General features: G+C 52.5%; 1 protein-coding gene across 2 annotated transcripts in view; it reads left to right on the plus strand.

Annotated features, from left to right (window-relative positions):
- Positions 1–21558, plus strand: part of FGF12 (fibroblast growth factor 12) — a 281344-nt gene that overhangs the window by 94052 nt on the left and 165734 nt on the right. The window contains exon 1 of one of the 2 annotated variants that reach the window (XM_005302886.3): positions 19659–19761. The exons of the other annotated variant lie outside the window; for it this stretch is intronic. Coding sequence (XP_005302943.1) covers positions 19674–19761 — 88 coding nt within the window. The 5' untranslated portion in view covers positions 19659–19673. Of the gene's footprint in view, positions 1–19658; positions 19762–21558 lie in introns of those variants that run through there. 2 annotated transcript variants of the gene reach the window in all.

Here is a 21558-nt window from a genome sequence, read left to right on the forward strand (position 1 = left end):
TGGTGCCCATGGTGAGCTTGTACCAGTGAGCTGTCAGGTGATGGCTGCAGTCTGAGGATGGTCTAGGGACCCATGGACCTGGGTATGAGACCTGTGAGCCCTCACAGCAGGAACTGTACCTTAAATATCTCTTGGTGAGACTATAGCTAAGGAAGGAATTGTAGGATTTCCTAGAATCAGAGGTTAGCAGTGGGAAAAGCCTGTCTTCCCTGATGCAGAAAGCTGGCTGGAGGACCAAGCCCCAGAGGAGAGTGGTGAAGAGCCTGTAAAAGGAAGTGCTATTAGCTGGTCTAACTCTGGGGTGCTCTCCCCCCATCATAGCCTGGGCTTTTTGTGGGGAGCAGGGTGGAGACAAGCCCATTGGGCAGCGGCTGGGAATTGGCTGACCAGCACAGCATGATTGGCCCATGCACTCAGCTGGGCAATATAAAGGGAGAAAACTGGGAGAGAAGTGTCATGTAACCAGAGCAGGCTGACGGCAGGCAGACTGACCCTGTGGGGGCCCTGTCTGGTAGCTGCCAGAGGAACCCTAGACAGACCTTACATAAGAACATAAGAACGGCCGTACTGAGTCAGACCAAAGGTCCATCTAGCCCAGTATCCTGTCTACCAACAGTGGCCAATGCCAGGTGCCCCAGAGGGAGTGAACCTAACAGGTGATGATCAAGTGATCTCTCTCCTGCCATCCATCTCCACCCTCTGACAGACAGAGGCTAGGGACACCATTCCTTACCCATCCTGGCTAATAGCCATTAATGGACTTAACCTCCATGAATTTATCCAGTTCTGTTTTAAACGCTGTTATAGTCCTAGCCTTCACAATCTCCTCAGGCAAGGAGTTCCACAAGTTGACTGTGCACCGTGTGAAGAAGAACTTCCTTTTATTTGTTTTAAACCTGCTGCCCATTAATTTCATTTGGTGACCCCTAGTTCTTATGGAAACAAGTAAATAACTTTTCCTTATCTACTTTCTCCACATCACTCATGGTTTTATAGACCTCTATCATATCCCTCCTTAGTCTAGGGTTACCATACGTCCGGATTTTCCCGGACATGTCCGGCTTTTGGGGGCTCAAATCCCCGTCCGGGGGGAAATCCCCAAAAGCCGGGCATGTCCGGGAAAATCGGGAGGGGCCGGTGCGGGGCCGGGCCGGGGTCGCGAGCCAGGGGGTCCGCGGGGCCGGGAGCCGGGCTGGGCCCGCGGGGCGGGGGGGGTCCGCTGGGCCGGGAGCCGTTCCGGGCCCGCGGGGCCGGGAGCCGGGGGGTCCGCTGGGCCGCGGGGCCGGGAGCCGGTCCGGGGCCGGGGGGTCCGCTGGGCCGCGGGGCTGGGAGCCGGTCCGGGCCCGCGGGGCCGGGAGGTCCGCTGGGCCGCGAGCCGGTCCGGGGGGTCCGCTGGGCCGGGAGCCGGTCCGGGCCCGCGGGGCCGGGAGGTCCGCTGGGCCGCGGGGCCGGGAGCCGGTCTGGGCCCGCTGGGCCGGGGGGTCCGCTGGGCCGCGGGGCCGGGAGCCAGTCCGGGGGATCCGCTGGGCCGGGAGCCGGTCCGGGCCCGCTGGGCCGGGGGGTCCGCGGGGCCGGGAACCGGTCCGGGCTCGCGGGGCCGGGAGCCGGGGGGTCCGCGGGGCCGCCAGTGCTGGGCGGACCGGGGGTGGTCGGCCGGGGGCCGGGGCCGGCACCCCAGGGCCCGAGCCGACCCAGGCTGGAGCCGCCGGGGGGCCAGCCTGGGCCGCGCCTCCTCCCCCCACATCTCCCTTACCTGCTACAGGCTTCCCGCGAATTAAATATTCGCGGGAAGCAGGGGAGGGGGCGGAGACTTTGGGGAAGGGGCGGAGTTGGGGCGTGGGCATGGGCGGGGCCGGGGGCGGGGCCTGTGGAGTGTCCTCCATTTGGAGGCACAAAATATGGTAACCCTACCTTAGTCTCCTCTTTTCCAAGCTGAAAAGTCCTAGCCTCTTTAATCTCTCCTCATATGGGACCCGTTCCAAACCCCTAATCATTTTAGTTGCCCTTCTCTGAACCTTTTCTAGTGCCTTGTGTTACTTTTTGCATCTCTTTCTTGTTTGTGAAGACAATGAACTGAGCCCCGAAGAAAGGGACAGAAAACTAAGCTGGGGGTGGCAGATTGTCTGTTCCCAACTAGTGACTAGGGCTGCCAGCATGGAGGCACCAAGGCCAGATTTTCCCCTGTAACTTATTCACTCCTAAGCAGTCTGTTTGCTTCCACCTCTTGGGGATCATTAATCCACAGGCTGTAGCAGAGAGTTGTTAACAAATTGTTCCCATGATTTACTCTTGTTTAATTTAATCCCATTACCAGATGTTTTAATTTCTAAGATTCAATGCCGGCTTGATTCATCTCTGCTCTCCACGGACAGCAGCTGCCCATCGACAGTGGGACACGTTGTGGGCATGCTAGCAGTGCTCTCGGAGCAACAGCGCAGCTTCCGGAGGAGGGGAGAGATGGACAAATCTGCAGCTGTGGGCCCAGCCAGTTTCCTTCCCATTTAATGGGCCAGCCTGCGACACACAGGTGCAGAGTGACTAGTGCAGGGTCCAGTGAATGCTGGGAGGAAGTAATACCCTTCTAAACAGCTAAGGGCAAGGTCAGAGTGCCGGGAGTCCACCCACTTTGTGAGAGTTTGCACCCGCGTCTTAGGGTGAATTTGGCTCCTTGTTTCTTACTCACAGTAAGAGAGGCTAGTGATTACATGCTGGCCTGCAGCTTTAAAGCAGATAGAGGGCTGAGTGGTGTTGCTTACATCCTCTTCCAAGGGATTGTGTAGAGGCACTGCCTGATTGATGTTCTGCCCCTGGGAGCTACTCTTCTCCTTTCTCCAAATTTCTGCTGGTGGTAACCCCAGGGCCAGGGTAGTTCCTTGTGGTAGCACCTCCCAGACAGGTGGTGGCTTTTGCCAGGAGTTTGAGCCCTCTGGTCCTTTGTTTAAAGTCTCTTTCTCCTCCCACCCATCCTCTGCCAAGCTGGGCTTGTTTCTCTAGGTAGGGTGCTGTGCTAGGCAAGAGCTGTAGTGAATAAAGACAGAGTTGTCTTTGATACACCACTCAGCAATCCTGTGTAAACTAGGGTTTCATTAGGGCCTGTATGTGACTGAAAAACACATGACAGTGATAACTACTCTAAGGAGGCAGGGGAGGAGGAAAGAAGATATAATGTGAGACAGACAGACAGACCCACGCGCACACGCAGGGTCCTTGTAGTGTGTCTGGAGCTGCATTTGTACTAGCTCCACCCCCTTGTTAGCATAAATCCCTCTGGGCGGGGCTATCCCCAGCTGTGAAACAGGAGTTCCTGTCTGACTCCCAGGCAATTACAAGCTCCACTCTTGGCTGAGAGAAGCAGCAAGGCTCAGGGGGAGTTAATTTCATTTCTGAAGAGGATCCGAGTGAGCCGCGGATTCTTCTCTTGGAAAGGGGAGAAAGAGGCAGAATTGAGGGAAGCCCTCTGGGGAGGAGCAGCTTTAATTGCAGAGGTTGTTTTGCTTTGTGTAGGAGAGAAGAGGGGTGGGGAATGGTGCCCAGACACACACACACACACACACACACACACACCCATGACCCCTCCCTGCTCTGGCCTGCACCTACTCAAGTTCAAAGGAACTGGGGAGGCAAGGATAAAGGTTCTGGAGAGGGGCTTAGATACAATATGTGAATCTAGGCTTGGCACGCCCCAGCGTTCAGGGATGTTCGGCTCTGGGATGAAACGCCCGAGAGGACTGCTGGGTAAATTCAGCTCTCGATCTGACTACCAGCTGCCCGCCCCCGAGCATTGCAGCAGGGGCTGGGCGAAGCGGCTGAGCCGCCCAGGGGCTGTGGCAGGGCGGCCAGGAGCAGCAGCGGGGCCCTAGAGGGGACTGGTGCCCGGGGCACTGCTGTGTGGGGCCCGCATCCCGCTCTCTTGTTTTGGCTTCACCTGTTCAATCTGGAGCTCTGGACACTGGTGGGAGCAGTAGTGCCTACTTGGCTAACCGTCCACAGGAATGGCCACATTTAGGATTATCGTGGGCCATATGCACCTCCCTCAGCCCCGTCTCCTTACCCACAAAGACCTTCGCAGCACAGCTAATGTTTGGGAGACACCGGGGGAGCGATGCTTTGGGATCCCCTCGGGCTGAGTCGTCGTGTTAAATCAGGGCCATATAGCTGGAGACGGGGGTGGCGCGGAGTGGAAATCTTAGAGGGGGGAACCAGTCTGATGTTGACAGAACTGAAGTGAGGAGGAAGGAAGGCGTTAATGCTCAGAACGGTGGGTTCTGCCCCACAGGGCGCCAGGGCTCAAATGGAAAATTCTGAGCCCAGGTTCTCAGTGGTGTGGAACATTGGTAGCCAGCCTGGGCAGTCGGCAACATATTCATTGAAATCTCACGCTGCTGCCTAGCGCTGACAGTGGCTGTCTGGCCCTTGGCATATCCAAAACAGGCATCAGGCCCGAATAACTTCAGTGCCCTAATGTTCTGCCCTAGTGCCTCCACGGTGACTGAACGCCTTGTCCATAAATCTTGTGGGGTGCACCTCCTGAGTGAGAATGGCATGCGATCACAATTGTGCTGGTAGCTGATAAGCCTCCTTGTGTATTTGTGCAAGGGTTATACAGGGAAGGGACTATTACCTAGTGGCTAGAGCAGAGACCTGCTGAGTTCTGAGCTTGTCTTTGCAGTTCTCCAGTGCATTTCACCCAAGGATCTCACAATGCTTTGCAAACACCCTGGAGTCAAACCCCCCAACTACAGTGCCCCTGTGAGGTTTGTAAAAAGCAACAGAGGGTCCTGTGGCACCTTTGAGACTAACAGAAGTACTGGGAGCATAAGCTTTCGTGGGTAAGAATCTCACTTCTTCAGATGCAAGACCCTCTGTTGCTTTTTACAGATTCAGACTAACACGGCTACCCCTCTGATACCTGTGAGGTTTGTGGCTGGTACTGTACTTGGCTAACACGGGACTGTCCAGTGGTCGCACAGACGGTCCGTTGCAGAGCGCCCTCGTGCGGTGGTGCCAGCAGCCTCAGTGGATGCGGGAGAGTTTTCCGCAGTGTTGGGTGGCGGGATGAGCCGGCTGGGTGCCATTCACTGGTTAGGGTGAAGAGGTCAGCGGATGAGGAAAGATGCATTTTGGTAGCTTATAAATGGTTTAGGACACACTGAGAAACCAGCAGCTCAGCTGTATTCCCTCAGTCTCTCCCTAAAGCACACTCAGGAAATCGATGCCTAGAATTCCAGGGCGAAAATCAGACCTGTCGACATCCGTGGAGCTGCACCTGTTTACACCAGCTTGGGCTCTGGTGACGACGTAGATAAGAAGTGGGCAGCGTTATCTCCCGTCAATGTAAACAAACATGTTCGTCTGAGCGATTGGCTGAACAAGAAGTAGGACTGAGTGGACTTGTAGGCTCTAAAGTTTGGCATTGTTTTGTTTTTGAGTGCAGTTATGTAACAAAAATCTTCATTTGTAAGTTGCACTTTCACGATAAAGCGATTGCATTACAGAACTTGTCTGAGGTGAATTGAAAAATACTATTTCTTTTGTTTATCATTTTAACAGTGCAAATATTTGTAATAAAAATAATAATATAAAGTGAGCACTGTACACTTTATATTCTGTGTTGTAATTATAATCAATATAGTTGAAAATGTAGAAAAATATCAAAACATATTTATAATACATTTAAATTGGTATTCTATTTTTAATCTAGCTAATTTGTTTTACGTTAATCACTTGAGTTAACTACTATTTAAAAATGAAAGTTTCTGAGACTAATGGTTGCAGAGTAAAGCCTGAAAACATGCTAACAGAGCAAACCCTAAAGGCTCAAAAACCAGAAGGTAAAGGCCCCATAATTTCTGGGGCCCGACACATGACTTCAAATGCTTGAGGCTAGTGTTACTCAGGGGCAGTGTTGAGTGTTGTGTTCCAAGTGTGAACATCAAAATGTGTCATCCCTGCCCTGGAGAAACCAATTCTGCATATAAGGTTACTCTGCTGCTCCATCCCCAGAAGACTTAGGCGGTGCTGCTCCATCCAGTCCTTTACAGATTCTGAATTATTTGGGTGGAAAAAAACTGTTGGATGGAAACAAACCCACTGAACTGGTATCTGACCTCTCCTGTTCACTGACGCAGCCTTATGAAGTCACGTTTACAACCCACTTGAAATAACTATTGTTTGATTATGAAAGCGATACCGAAGCTCATGGGGGTGTAGAATGTGATCATTGCAGAATGTGACTGGTGAACAGAAGCTTTGGGCCATTAGCGTTACTTCAGCGGTGCAGTCATTTTCTCAGCCTTTGCCCTCAACTATTAGAAGCCTATTTTAGTAAGAAGGGTCGCAGGGATATTTCCACCAGAGCACTTCGGTCTTCAGCACCACCCGCCCCATGAGATGGGGGTGGCAACTAGAGCCAGAATTTTCAGATGCGCTCCCTTGGCCTGAGCCAGCAATCCACAATCACTGCGCCTGAGATGGTGCAGATATAGATCGGAGCCAGTCTCTCTTCCCCAAGCGACACCCTACAGCTTGAGAGATAAAACGGTGATGGGAAGTGCCGCAGTAATTGACATTACATTGCATTCATTTACAATGTCTGTTTAGTGCTTAGATTTTGAAATAAGACCTTTCTCCCTGCTGGAAGGAGGGAGAAACATCGAGATCTGGGCTTGATGCAACCTTAAATATGAGCTGGAAGAGTCTTTGCGGTCAGGGCTCTGATGCTGTGAAAGCTTTGCCTAGTGGTTAGAACATGGGACATGTGGGGTTCTGAGGGGAGTGCTTGGAGAGCAGAGGGGTCCTGCATCTCACACAGGGAGCAAAAGTGTACACACCTGGGGAGGAGGGAGAGAGACAGCCCATTGGAGCAGAGAGGAAGTGAGAGTGCTCCAGAGGGGGAAGTTGAGATGAATGTGACAACAAGGGTTTTGAAGCCATGGCTTGCTGAATGGAATGTTTCTCTCAGGTACCCCGACCTGCACTAGGTAACGGTCTGGCTAGAGTCAGCTGTGTACATGAACAATGATTAATGGCCTGGACAATTCCTGTTTCTCTAGGGCATAGTGAATCCAGGCTTCTTTTAAGGGGCATTTAAAAGCAGCTCACAAGGTGCAGGTGTCTTCCTTTGATCACAGTGCTCTATTTCTCCACTGCCGTCAGAGTGAGAACAATTTTAAATAAAAGGAATTGGCCCAGTTGCTAGAACTCGCATGTCAGCCGGGGGAGGAGTGGTAGAAAAATGCAACTGAAAAATCTGGGTGTGATAACAAATCTATACGGCTCTGGCTAAAGTCAGTGGTCTTAGATACTGCCTTAAAAGCACATTGCAGGGGGGCAAGGTAAGCTCTAGGGACCGACGGGCATATTGCACTGCCGCTACGCTCAGGTCAGCTCGTGCTGTGGACAGAATGTTTCCTAGAGGACTGTATGATCAGTCCCATTGCCTGTGGAGGGATATTTCTAATTATCCTGGCAGGTGTAGCCAGGCAAGTGTCCTTTTCTGAGGCGGCTGGAAGCTTTAATGCAGCATAAATTTGGACAGGAATAACTGGCACACGGACACTGGCTGCTGCCAAGGAGTCTTATGATCTTCCCAGAATCCCTCTCTCATCGCTTAAGTATTCGGCTTCCAGTTGCCTCTGGCCCTTCAGGAACAGCGGTGATCCCTGCCTCTCTGGCTTCCTAGTTGTAATATGAGCCACGTTGCGTGGTCAGGACTGGCTGGGTCTGGTCACGGAGCAAAGGGTAGAACTCTCTGCCCTGTTCCCATCACTGCGGCGCTCTGGCACCTGTGCTGTGGAAACTAACTGAAAAGTCACTTTCTGTGACAGTTTAAGCACCTTAGCTTAGAAACGTGCTTTCTGCCGGCGATCCGAGGAGTGAAACAAGTGGCTATAGAAAGTGACTGGTACGGCACTACAAACTGGTCAGTAGAGTTACCAAGTTGTAAGGGAGTTCAGAAGGAGGATCTCTATACTCCTGTAGTGCTTCCCATCAGAGAATCTTCTTTATTAGGTTTTTGAGTTTCCCCCGCTTCTCGCCGCCCCAGGTAAAACAGATGGATTATAATGAGTCGTGGATAGGGAAACTGAGGCACGAATGTCGTGAGTCAACAGAAAAGCCAGGACTAGATTTGCAGACTCGGTGTCTGTGTGTGTCAATGGGATGCTGGTGCCAACTGGTGGCTTCAGCACAGTCTCTTAGGCACAAAGGTGCCAGTTAATGTTGCCACCTTATTTTCCAGGACAGCTGGTCAAGTGAGATGTTGCAGAGTGGGTACCTGGCTGGCCCAGTGAGGAAGCTAAAGGCACAAAGACATGTCTGGAGCCCTCAGCTGGTGGAGCAGAGCGCTTCTGGTGGTGGCAATGCGGACTGACTAGCGAGCATGCGGGCAGTAGCCAGCTCTCCTGGGAGCTGCAAGTCATTTCCCTTGGAACTCTGGTAACATCTCAGAGCAGCGCCCATCCCTGCCTGTTATGGATTAACACCCTCCATTAATGGGGATGGCACTTTCAGAAAACTCCAGTATCTCCGGCCTCGCTGGGACCCTTCAATCTGCTCTCCATCTGCATGACGAGCAGCTCTTGTGCTTTAGCGTAGGGCGCTCCAGAGACCAGCGCCATACTGAGGGTAACAGGGTTACAAGGAGCAGCCAGTGTGGATTTGTCCAGAACAAATCATGCCAAACCAAACTCATTTCCTTCTTTGCCAGGGCTACCGGCCTAGTGGCCGGGGGAAGCGGTAGATGTGATAGAGCTTGTTTTATAGGAAGGCTTTGATACTGTCCCACATGAGGTTTGCTTGGGAGGATTAGTGAAATGTGGCCTACATGGAATTACTGTAAGGGGGGTGCACAGCTGCTTGAGAGTCGGTACTCGGAGAGTGGTTATCAGTGGTGGGCTGGCGAGCAGTGTTCTGTTCCTGGTGCAATATGAATCTAGCGGGGTCCCACGGGGCTCAGTCCCAGGACTGGTACTAGTCACTGTTTTCATTAATGGGTTGGAGAACAGAGTGGAGAGGGTGCTTCTAAAAGTTGCAGATGACATCAAGCTGGGTGGGGTTGCGAGCACTCTGGAGGACAAGATTAGAATTCAAAATGGCCCTGAGAGAATTGATTGGAAATCGACAAGATGAAATTCAATGAAGTGCAAAATACTTCACTTAGGAAGAAAAATCCAACATGCAACTACAAACTGGGGAATACGTGGCTAGGCAGTAGTACTGGAGGATGGAGGCTGCTGGAAGTGGCGGCCAGCACATCCAGGGCCGGCTTTAGGAAGTGCGGGGCCCGATTCAAACAGTTTCGATGGGGCCCTGGCAGGGATGACTAAAAAAAAACCCACGTAAAAAAACACGTGGGGCTTGTACTCACCGGGCGGTGCTCCTAGTCTTCGGCGGTGGGTCCTTCACTCTCTCCGGGTCTTCAGCAGCACTGAAGGACGTGCTGCCGAAGACCCGGAGCGGGTGAAGGACCCGCTGCCGAAGTGCCGCCGAAGACCCGGAGCGCCACCGGGTGAGTCAAAATTAAAAAGGAGCCTCTAGCCAGGGAAGGGATTCTCGGCCACTTCTTTCTCCCGTCCTCCCCGGCGGCCCTGCCACTGGGCGCGGGGCCCTCTTAGGCGCGGGGCCCGATTCGGGGGAATTGGTGGAATTGGCCTAAAGCCGGCCCTGAGCACATCCCTCAGCCCGCGCCACTTCCAGCAGCCCCCATTGGCCTGGAGCGGCGACCACGGCCAGTGGGAGCTGCGATCGGCCGAACCTGTGGATGCGGCAGGTAAACAAACCGGCCCGGCCCACCAGGGGCTTTCCCTGAACAAGCGGCGTCCCTAGTTTGAGAACCACTGGTTTAGAAAACCTGACCTAGGAGGAAAGGTTGAGAGGACTGGGCATGTTCAGTCGTGAGAAAAGCAGCCCGAGGGGGGACCTGATAAGTCTTCCAGTATGTTAAGGGAAGCTATAAAGAGGACAACAATCAATTCTGTGTTCTCTGAGGGAAGGACAAGATGGAATCCGCAAGGGAGATGTAGGTTAGACATTAGGAAGAACTTTCTGACTCTCAGGGGAGTTAAGCTCTGGAACAGGGTCTCCAGGGAGGTTGTGGAATCCCCGTCGCTGTTGGACAAACACCTGTCAGGCTTCTGTGAAATAGGCTGATCTCTAATGACCAGGGCTCAACTTGTCCTGGAGCTGCTGGCTGGTGCAGGGCAACGTGGGGCCAGGGCAATGAACAGAGTCCATGGGAGAGACTCTGCCCACTTCTGGGGTGGTGCAGGCTGGCTGTGAACAGCCCCCGAGGGCTGGGGGCTGTCTTGGCCCTGCAGAGCCCAGAATCAGGAGGGCACAACAGAGACTTAAAGCCCCCTCAGTGCAGCCCATCCATGCTCTGTGCTGAGCCTCTGTCCTAAGGCACTCCCTCCTGCAGTGGGCCATGGAGGGACAAGCACGTCTGCCTGAATTTCCCCCCTCCAGGGTCTCCAGAAATAGTTCAAAATCGTTCCAAGTAAAAATATAGCCCTTGTGGCCTCCATTGGTTCCAGCAATCCCCTGCCCATAAAGCATAACCAAGTCCCACAAGCCTAGACCAGAATTGCCACAGCACAGTCTAGAGCAGTAGGTACGACACGCTGCCCCGGCATCCCTCAGAGCCGTCCTCCCCTGCCTTGGACTCGGACAGCCACCCCCGCTTCCAAGTGGAGTGCAGCCCCGTCTTCCCAGTAGCATCCCCTGAGTCTCTCCGCTGGGAGCATCCTTGTCAGGGGCGCCCCGCTCACTCCACCCGACTCTCTCGTGGTTCTCCTGGGCCCAGCTCTGTGATGTGGAGATGTGAGTGCCGCTTCTCTCTGGCCCTGTGCTCCGGCTCTCGGAGCCAACCAGCATCTCCCTCTGCTGCCTTCAGCCCTCTGGCCCTGGCCTGGGGACGCCAGCCGGCAAGCCCCTCTTGCTGCTCTCCTGCCTTCAGCTGTCCTCGAGGAACCACCTTCTGCTTCCTTCCCAGACCTTCCCCAGCCCCCTGGCTGCTCTCATCTGCCCTTCTACCAGAGCCAGTCTGCTCAGCTCGGCCTCTCCCTGTCTCTGGTTCGCCCTGGTCCTTTATAGCCCCCAGGTGCTGCCCTGCCCTCTTAACTGGCCAAATGGGAGACCTGCTCTGGCACAGGGGTGCTGGCCCTGTCCTGCTTTGTTTACTGGGTCTGGCACAGCGGGCAGACCCAGGTAGTGCAGTGATGCTAGACTCGAGCAGCCCTTCTGCTTCCCTGAATGCAGGTGTGTGGGTGGGTCTGTGACAGACATCACGCACCCTGCCCCACACACACCCTCGCAGTCCGGCTCTCGCTGAGGTCAGGAATAAGACTCCACGTGCTGTGCTGAATGGAACAGTCCGATCGCTGGCAGATGGCAGGGGTGTTAAATATTCCGGTTCCTTATAACAATAATACCTAGTAAGAGTTCTCTAGCACTTCAGAGTTCCTTTCAGCTGCGGATCTCCAAGCGTGTGGCCAATAATGTCACCCACTTCACAGAATGTCACCCACTTCACCCACTTCAGTGTTAGCGAGAGTTTAAGTGACTTGCACAAGGTTGGCCATGTCAGTGTTGCTGCTAAGAACAGGACGCTGGTCAGGTCCCTGCTTTAACAGAGACCGGCCATCTTCCAGTCTAAATCAGCCTCATCACTAATGTTCTTTAAAGTCGTGTACTCGCATGGCCAGGCTACTCTCTGCTTGGCTGGAGCATGTCTAGGCCTGTTCTCTGAGACAACCAAGATGCAGTAGGTCAGTTCGAATACAAGGGGCAGGTCCCTCTGTCTTGCCACTTACCATCATCAGACTCTATTTTTAAGCTGTCTGACAGAGTGAAAATCAAGAAATGGGAACTAATCACCCAGGAACAATATCTGCAGCCCTGAAACTAAAACACCAGTGTGGTGGTGGGGGGCTTGAGCCATATTACTCTTTGCCTGGTAGAACTCTCTCTACCTGAATCTGCTTGGATAGTCTATTCCCAATTCCAGCGTTTGTGGGATTACAGTAGTATTACCATGCTCTGAAAATCCCGAACCTTGCCACACCCACCTGTCTCTAACTCAGATGCAAGACATTTGATATACAAAGCCTTTCTTGTGTATTATATGATACTCCCTCTCAATGTCTGGAAATGCAGCTAATAAATACTTACTACTGTGAGCCTTTTATGTGTCTCAGGATAAGCCTATTAAACGATCAAGGGTATAGTACATCGTTCTTCTCTAAATCCGCTTCGGTGAGCTGAAGAGAGATTTCCTACGCCAGTCTATCAATCAAGTGCTGAAAGTGTTTTCTATAAGTTTTACCCACGTGGTGGTCTTGCATGTTGACCAGATTAAAGCAATTAAAGAAGGGGTCTTTCCTGCTTGATGTGTGTAATATCATGGCTCTTTCTTTCCTCAAGATAGGTAGCAGCCCCCTGCCCCCAACTTCCCAGATGCTGTCAGAACATTCTGCCATGTAGTTTCTGTATGGTAGGGTTTCTCGTGGAACTAGTGTCACCTGTCTTTGGAAAGGCTTGATGGATTCACTTCTATCATGAGGAGGAGGAGGCTGGGCTTGTGGTTAGGGCCGGCTCCAGGCACCAGGCACCCAAGCACATGCTTGGGGCGGCACCTGGTAAGGGGCGGCGGGGGAGCGCGGCGTGGCATTCCGCGGTGGGCGGGCTCCGGCGGTGCGGCGCTCGGCGGGGGAGACGGCGCGGGGTGCAGCGCTAGGGGGGGTTCTGGCGGTGCTTGGCGGGGAGGCGGGCTCCGGCGGTGCAGCGCTGGGGGGGGGCGCGGCGCTCTGCGGGGGGGGGAGGAACTCGGGGGGCAGCGCTTTTTTTTGCTGCTTGGGGCAGCAAAAAAGTTAGAGCTGGCCCTGCTTGTGGTTAAAACAGTGGAATGGGACGTGGGAGATCTGACTTCAATTTTCTGTTCTGTTCCAACCGTCTTGGACACACACGACAATACAGTTCCCTGCAACTCTCTTCTGACGTGTCTGAGCCTTTCCTGACAAGCTTTTGCGTTCCAGCAAATGCAGCCTTTGTCTTATTGAGGGATTTTTTCAGTAATGGCATTCCACCTACAAGTGGGATTTGACCAGCTGTGGGATTTGATCACGGCTCTTGTGGGTGCTCCCCTGCAGCGATCCATAGCAAGGGTTATGCACGACTTATGTCCCTAACCCTCATGCTGGCCCTCTGCGAAGGAGACGTTGCCCTATCTTTGTCCTATAACGAGTAACCACCTCCATCACTATCCTTGGACTAGTTTAGTACATTTCTCCTTAAAAACAAATGCAGTCATCTTTCCAAAAGTGGCAGGGGATTTAATGATTGGCCGAGGTGTTGTTTTGAGTGATTTATCCAACTGGATTATTATTTATTGATGACATTGTATCCAAAATGAGCGAGGTGCTTCGCAAACACTGAGCAAAACACGCTATGTTTCCTAAAGGACCTAGCCATTTTCCTGCCTCCATTTCACCGCTTACCCCTGCCAGAAGCAATGGGGTATCCGTCTACAGAGGAAATGTGTGTGCATAGCAAATCTTCTACAGCTGTCCTTAAAATGGCCAAATGACAACATGCATCAATTGTTTCTTCTCCATGGGCCAGGGCCGCCAAGAGCGGGTTCGGGCCCTGGTGAAAAAAAATTTTTGGGTCCCCCAGCAAGGGTGGACCGGTTAAACAGGGCCGGGGGAGCTGGGCCCCGGGCCCCCTTCCGGACCGCCGGGCCCCGGTAATTTGTACTGGCTTCCCCCCCCGCCTCATTGGCTCTGCCGTGGGCTTGATTCTGTTCTCCCTCCTTCAGTGTAAATCGGGACTAATTCTGTTGAAAGCAGGGGAGATCAAAATCAGGCCCTATAGCTTGAGTTCAGATGGACACTATCAAGAAGACCTAGGTGAATAATTTGTAAACATATTCCTCAAAGAACATATTTGAATATCCTGGAATTTTTTAAAATGTTATTTCCCCCCACCACACTAATCCTCCTCCACTCACAAATATGTCAGGGTCAGAATTCACTCTTGCATTCAAATGAACCTTCATTTATAATTTTTGGGCTCTTTGTCCAGCTCTGTCAAAGTAAAACAAAACAAGAATCCCCACCTCTACCTTTTAAAAGTTTGTCACCCGTGTTGACGATAGCATCTTCTACCTGAGGCATTCAAGAGATTTAAAAGCGGTTTCTTTCTTTCCTTTTTCTCAGGGACAATTGTGAAACTGACCAAACTTGTTTCAATTCCTCCTTTACAAGCACATACAGAACTCTGCTGTGGTTAAATTTCCAGGTCTGCAGGCAGATTACCTAAATACTCCAATTAACGAGAGTTTTATTTATTTTTAATTTAAGGAACCATTTCTACTGGGTTTTCCCAGAACTTCTATATTGTGCTAACAAACCTAGATCTGGGGCCAAGAGTGCTAGTTGTGTATAAGTCTGTTTCTCACAGTCTCCTGATTATTAAATGTTCCCCAGATTTATATAGGGTCCTTTAATGTCCATTCAAACCTCTCTAGCAGGAATACATTCCCCTCCCTGTAGCTAAGGCTTGGTCTACACATAACTGTTATGTTGGCATAGCTGCATTGGTCGGGGGTGAAAAATCCATACCTTTGAATGACACAACTATGCTGACTTAGCTGCATGTATTATGGGGGTTATGTCACCAGAAGAATGCTTCTGTCAATGTAGCTACCGTCATTCAGGGAGGTGGTGTTCCTACACGGACAGATAAACCCCTTCCATCTCTGTAGGCTGCATCTACACTAGGGGGTTATGCCGGCCTAGCTACAGCGCTGTAGGTGTGCTGATATAGTCTCCGTCGTGTAGACAAGCCCATAGCCAATGTTGCTCAGGGAGGTGATGTTCCTGGACTGATAGAAATCTTCTGTTGGTGTAGGCTGCATCTACATTTAGCTGATTTAGTTGGGGATTGGTCCTGCTTTGAGCAGGGGGTGGGACTAGACGACCTCCTGAGGTCCCTTCCACCCCTGAGATTCTATGACTCTATGATGCACTCTGGGGCTATGCTGGTATAGGCTCTGTAGTGTAGATCCAGCCTAGGGGACTGCCTCCCTCTTGGTGTGACTTGCTGTAGTTGATCAGTGGAAGCGCTAACGATGGATCCCCCTCGTTTATAACTCTGAATGGGCTGCTGGCAGGAGGGCATCTTGATTTGAAACTGTCTCCCTTCTTCTTCTTGATTTGCCAGTGCCCAGAACTGTTAACGTTCCAGGCATGCTACTGAAGCATTTGGGGGAGTGGGTCTTTACTGTTGTTTATTACAGTATATGTTACAATAGCACCTAGGGCCTCAGTCAGATATTGGGGGGCTCCATGGGGTAAGCACTGTACATCAGGGTAGGAAAATGACCAGCCCTGCCCCAGAGGACTTGCAGTCTTGGTTCATGACCAGGTGTAGCAGGTGGATGAAAGATAAACTTGGGAGAAAGGGATGAGGTGATTCTATTGTCATGTAATAATAGTAGTCTCCGTTTGCCATCTGCTGGCGGTGCTCTGTAAGCGTAGAGAAACAGGCATTGCCATGAATCTTCTTTTTGCGGATACAGACTAACACGGCTGCTACTCTGAAACCAGGCATTGCCATGGTATTTAAAGGAGGCTGAGGTGCTAGTCCTGGGAGCGGGGGCAGGGTGGTTTGTGTAGGGTCATGTGTTGAGATATGGGGTCAGGATGTGGGGCAGGTCTGTTTGTTTATTCTGTGGTACGGTGATTTTTCCAAGGAGTTTGCTGGAATGACCTGGATGGGTGGGTCACAAATCCATAGTGTGGAAGTTAACGACCCACTCTGTCGTTAACAGCAGAGGGTACCCTGGCAATAAGTACTGTGGGCACAAAATGTGTGATTAATAACGAAGCCCTGGGAGCAACGTTTGCTGCACAGTAAGGTTTGAGGCACTACAACAATGTAATTAATTAGCTGACAGAAATAAGCAGGCACTTGGTTTTGCAATTTTTCAATGATCTGTTTATAATTACCGAGCAAGCATCTGAAATGCTTTGAAAGTTCTAAATCAGAAATGCAGCTGTCATCTGTGGTTAATGGCTGGTTTGACGGTCAGGATTTGCTTTCATTTTAACTGCCCTGAGCTAGGGCCTGGATGGATCCACATGACTCAGGTGTTGCAATGCCCAGTGGCACAACACCTCCTCTTTAGGCATCTACAAATTCACTGGAACAACAACAGGAGCCACAAACCCGGAGTTAGGTAATGAGGTTCCCGCGCCGAGGCATGGGGAGAGCCAGGTGCCCACAGAGCCACCACGCTAGGTGTGGCACTGCCTAAGCTAGCCCATGGGAGATGCCAACGAGAGGCGGGTGTGCTAAGCCCTGTCCCTCTCTTGGGGATAGGGGCCAAGTCTGGGCTGCAGGGAGGCACTTAGCTCTGCGAGCAATCCCCATCCTGGGGCCAGGCAGCTTGGGGGCCTCAGCCACTCTAGCAAGAGGAGGAAGTGGGGGGAATGGCTCCCTTTGCAACTTTGAGCCCAATGGGTTGAGCATTCGCCCAGAATGTGGGAAACCCAGCGGGAGAGAGGAACTGAACAGGCGTCTCCTGCCTCTCAGGAGCATGCCCTAACCAGAAGGCTCTAGGATAGTCTGATGGGAGGGTCCCTTAGTCTCTCCTGTTTTAAAGCTGTTCCACTTCAGATACATAATTTAAATAGTCAATGGAGCAAGGGATTGGTCCCTGGGTCTCCCCCGCCCCATGGGTGCTCTAACCACCAGGCTATATAACCTCCCTCCCCCCATCAAAATTCCATGGAAAGTTTGTTTTGTTTTTTGGAAAAGTTCCTGACCAGCTGCAGTACTAGACAGCCATGCTCTTCTTGTGCGCTAGGTATTTATACTCCCAGAGTATCCAAGCACCCCATCTGTACTCTAGGTATTATCACAGCACCCCAGTAAGGTAGGGCAGTGCTCTCTGCCCCTTGTATAGATGGAGCATGCAGCCCCAGAGCGAGTTGCCCATGGTCATGCAGGAAGCGTGTGGCAGAATGGAGACTCAAACCCTGGTCACCTATGTCCCAGGTTCGCACCTGACCACTGGTCCCATCCTTTCTCCCTACTCCTGGCCCACAGAGCACGTAACTTGTCACCTGATGCTGGCTCTGCCGCATTCTTTATGGGTTTCTGGGTTTCTTTATGGTATTCATTCTGGGTTTAGAGGCATCCTTTCTCTGTTACAGTGAAAACTCTGCATCCCCCTTGAGCTCTTGGGGAGAAATTCACACCATGCACAGTGCTGGCACAAAGCCCCTGCTCCTGTTACAGCCCATGGACGCCCTCTATCAATACTGCACGGGGATGGGCACACGCAGCTGAGCGCAGGGGGAGGTTTGGCAGACTCTAACGAAAGCAGGGACAGGTGATGGGTTGAAGGGCAAGGACGAGGTAGGTAAGCAACTCAGAGCACGCTGCAACCCAGACCGAAATTCCCTCCGTGCTGCGGGTCAATATGGGGCCTGTACACCACTGCCATCGGCTCCAGCGCTGCAGAAACGGCCCCCCGGCCTGGCTGCATGTCAGTGATGCTGTACGGTCCACTCCGATGACAGGCTCCATTTCAGTGAGTTTCATATTAGGAGTTTTACTTCCTAGGGAGAGGTTTCCAGGCTGAGCTCTAGGTGAGGGGGTCTCCCATTCGGGACACTTTCTTCAATGGCAAACATTGAATCTATCTCCCCTTGTAAGTACTCTCACACTTCTTATCAAACTGTCTATACTGGGCTAGCTTGATTATCACTTCAAAAGTTTTTTTTCCTCTTACTTAATTGGCCTCTCAGAGTTGGTAAGACAACTCCCACCTGTTTATGCTCTCTGTATGTGTGTATATATATATATATATATCCTCAATATTTATTCCACTCTGTATGCATCCGAAGAAGTGGGCTGTAGCCCACGAAAGCTTATGCTCTAATAAATTTGTTAGTTTCTAAGGTGCCACAAGTACTCCTGTTCTTTTTTCTCAATAGTGTTTTTCATACAGCATGGGAGCTATCCTGCCCTGAGTGTGGCATTCACCCCAGCAAAGAGAGCCGGCGCTAGCTTTGACCTGGACGACATGCCCATGGTGGCAACTAACTTGTAGGGCTTCCAAAAAATTGCTGAAAACCCCGAAGAATCATTTTGTCTGTATACGTGCAGGGGAGAAGCCTTCTAAACCAATCGCTCTGTGAATGCTTCCCTGTGTCAGTGATCTGACACCCTCTTCTGAAACACTGCAGCCTGGAGAGAGCGTGGTAGGCATGTATATTAATAGGGGACAGAGTTTTCCCCCCAGGAGACACACTTCTTCCACCAGCTTGTACCTGTTGCTTTAATTGGACCAAGTTCATCACCTTAACCCCCCGAGCCCAGAGGTGCAGCTGGGTTCTGTTGCTGCTGTGAAATGGAAACTGAAAAGCCCTCCAGTGGCACTGTTTAGTCCTGCTACCCAGGGTGTGTCTGCCTGGTAGGAATAACTCTAGGAAATGGGGGACAGCCGCCAAGCTGAAGAGAATCCTGCCTGTAACCCCTGGCAGGCGAGGGGGAGCACACAGAGCAGAAGGGGAAGAGGAACTGGGGATGTGAACTCAGCGCAGCATGGGGCGAGGCCACCCAGCCTTGAAGACCTCTGGCTTCAGCTTGGACCAGGCGGTGGGGCTCGGGCTTTGGCCCCAGCAAGTCTAACGCCAGCCCAGCAACCCCATTAAAACAGGGTCGCCACCCACCTTGGGCTCCCGACCCATAGTTTAAGAACTGCTGGGCCGAGGACCTGCCAAGCCAAGGTCCCATGGCCATGGAGAGCTTTAAAGCAGAACTCCCCACTGGTGGGCCGTAGGCGCCGCCTGTTTCCGAGTCCCCCCTGTGAGTCCATTCACCAGGTCCCGTCCCGTGCCCTTCGGGCTTAGCCCCCAGCGGTGTGTTCAGCTAGGACCCAGACAATGGGAACATCACCGTCAAAGGTTCAACAAGGCAAGATAAACACTGGCCCGAAGCAGAGGCCAAGGCACCTACCAGCGAGTAGACGTTGAGGCCCAAATACCGGGTGAACCCCCCCTGTGCCCCCAGCTCTCCGGGCAGTGACATTCAGGCGGTTTGCAGTGGGGTTAGTGGCCCTGGGTGTCGCTTGTCAGCGGAGCCCAGGGACGCAGCCCTGGGTAATGGTCACCAGTGACATGTGCAGGCAGGGGCAGGGCACAGGGGCTTGTTCTGGGAACGGGTGTAAGGGACGATCCCGGCTCCCTCGGTCTAACCCCCTGCGCCTTCTCCTGCCGCCGGGCCCGGGGCGTTATCTCCGCCCGGGGCTGGTCCCGGCGGGGCTCTGCTCCGAGCCGGGCCCCGGGGAGTCGCTCCTCCCGGCGGGGTGGGATCCGCAGCCCGTGCCTGGGAGCGCTTGTTTCCCCCGGTGGCTCTCCCGGCAGGGGGCAGGGCTGGAGCTTCCCAGAGCCCGGCCCCTCCCCTGGAAAGTCCCAACAAGTCACGTTGGAGCAGTTCCGAGGGCTCGGAGCAGCAGCGGCTGCGGGGGGCGCGCAGCCCTCGCCGCTCTCCGCCGCCTGCGCCCCGGCTCCGTGCGCCTCATGGGCGGCGAGCTCCCCGCGCCCGGGCGCCCCGCGAGCGGCTGGTGACGGGTCGCGGTTCCCCGCAGCGGCCCGGGGAAGCCAATGAAGATTCCGGGGCTTCTCCTGAAGAAAGGCTCGCACATGCTGCAGTGTCTCTGCGGAAGGCGCCTGAGATCCAGCAACAGCCCAGGTGGGGCGCGGTGGTGGGGGGTTCCCTTCCCTGGGGGGCTAGATTCCCTCCCCCCCCCCCGAGCCCTCCGCCTTCCTACGCCCCCGGGCCACTGCTCTGCCCCTGCTCTCCGCTAGCCCGGCCCGGGGAGGGGGTGGTGTGCCAGCCCCTTCCTTACCCGACTTTCCCCCCTTGCGTCTGGAAGGCAGCCGGCGGCGCACAGCCACCCCGTCTCGCCTGGTTCCCTGGCGCTCCCCCTGTGCGCCCCTCGGGCTGCGTCTCCGCGGCTGGCGGCTCGTTGGGAGCACGGGGGACACCGAACAGGTGGCTGGCAAAGTGTCTGCCGCCAAAGAACTGGAGAGCGGCTTTTCCAGCTCCAGCTCCGAGTCAGTCCCGCTTTACTGTGCCCGTGAGGCAGCTCTGTCCTTGGTCCTGAACCGTGCACTGCCCCAGGACCTCGCTTGTCCCAAGCCCTTCTCAGAAGACCCCATCGGGTCAATCTTTTGTCTAGGGCCTGGGACATCTAAGGTTAAAGCTTCCTAAGCTTAGTTTGTCCAGGTGTCCTGAGAGAAAGATGTTGTTTAAGGTAAAATAATCAAACTACCCACTTGGATTTTGTTGTGGCTTTAGTGTGCATCGTGCAGAGTCTTTGAAAAAAGTGAGAACTAGTTCAAAGGTGTTGCGGTTCAGTCAGGCTTGGGGGTTTTGGGGGGTGAGGTTTTTTGTAAACTAAATTGTAAACTCTTTCTCCCCTGCCCCTTCCCCGGGGTTGACTTTCTTGCATTGTGAAAACCTACAATTCTGCTTTTTCTATAAAGGAGTTGGATCAAAATAAAATGAACATATTTTCTCTCTTTCCATAAAAAAATCAGGATTGTATTTTTAAAGAAATATTTCTGGTGTCCTAAGGTCTGTTAAAGGCTTTATTTTGTACCTTTCAAAACAGAGACACATTCTTGTCTTGAAAATGTGGGTGACTTCTCCTAACACTCTTGGTGGTAGGTCTGTGGGTCAAAAGACAAAACACCCCAAACAAGTCACTTTTTTATTCATTACAATGCATACTTTTCTGGAAGGCATTTTTAAAAATACACTCCCTAAAGCAAAAGGTGGTTATTAAAATCTTTATTTAAAATGTAATAGTGGCACATATTTCAGCTGAAATTGGGATAACACTGTATCTGTCACACAAGCACTGTTTCTGACCCTGTAGTGGCCATATATATATTGTTTATGCTCTGAGCTTTTATGGAGGGGGACATGTTTTCTAGGGGTTGAAGCAAGAAACTGAGACCACGAAGCAAGAATGTGCTTAAGCCCATGCTTAAAGTTAAGCAAGTGCCTATGCGTTTGCCTGAATAGGGGGCCATGTATCAGAACCCGCTGAGGGTTTTCTCAGGCTCTGCCATTGTCTTTTCCTGGGGATTTGGAGAAGTCACTTAACCATTCTGTGCCTCAGTTTCCCAGCTGTAAAATGAGGACGATAAGAAGAGCTGCCATATCTCAGGGGGTTGTGAGACTTAATCTTTCTAAAGCACCATGGACAAAAGGCCTAACAGTGCAAAGCGGGAGTAGTAGAATTTTATTATTTATGGGCATCTCTCAAAGGCCACTGTTTTAGACTTGGTGGGTTCGGTGTTCCCATACCAACATTTATCTAACCTGAGGAGCACCATAATAGCTAGGCAGTAAACATTCAGAAGGGGCCTTTTTTTTGTTATACCCAGAAGGACAGCTGCCATTTGTTGGCCTAGTAAGAGGTGACTTGTTTTCTTATGTGCGAGCCCAACCTCTGGGGTGAGAAATTATTCACACCTC

Source organism: Chrysemys picta, chromosome 9, assembly GCF_011386835.1.
Source record: "Chrysemys picta bellii isolate R12L10 chromosome 9, ASM1138683v2, whole genome shotgun sequence".
NCBI classification, from domain to species: domain Eukaryota; kingdom Metazoa; phylum Chordata; order Testudines; family Emydidae; genus Chrysemys; species Chrysemys picta.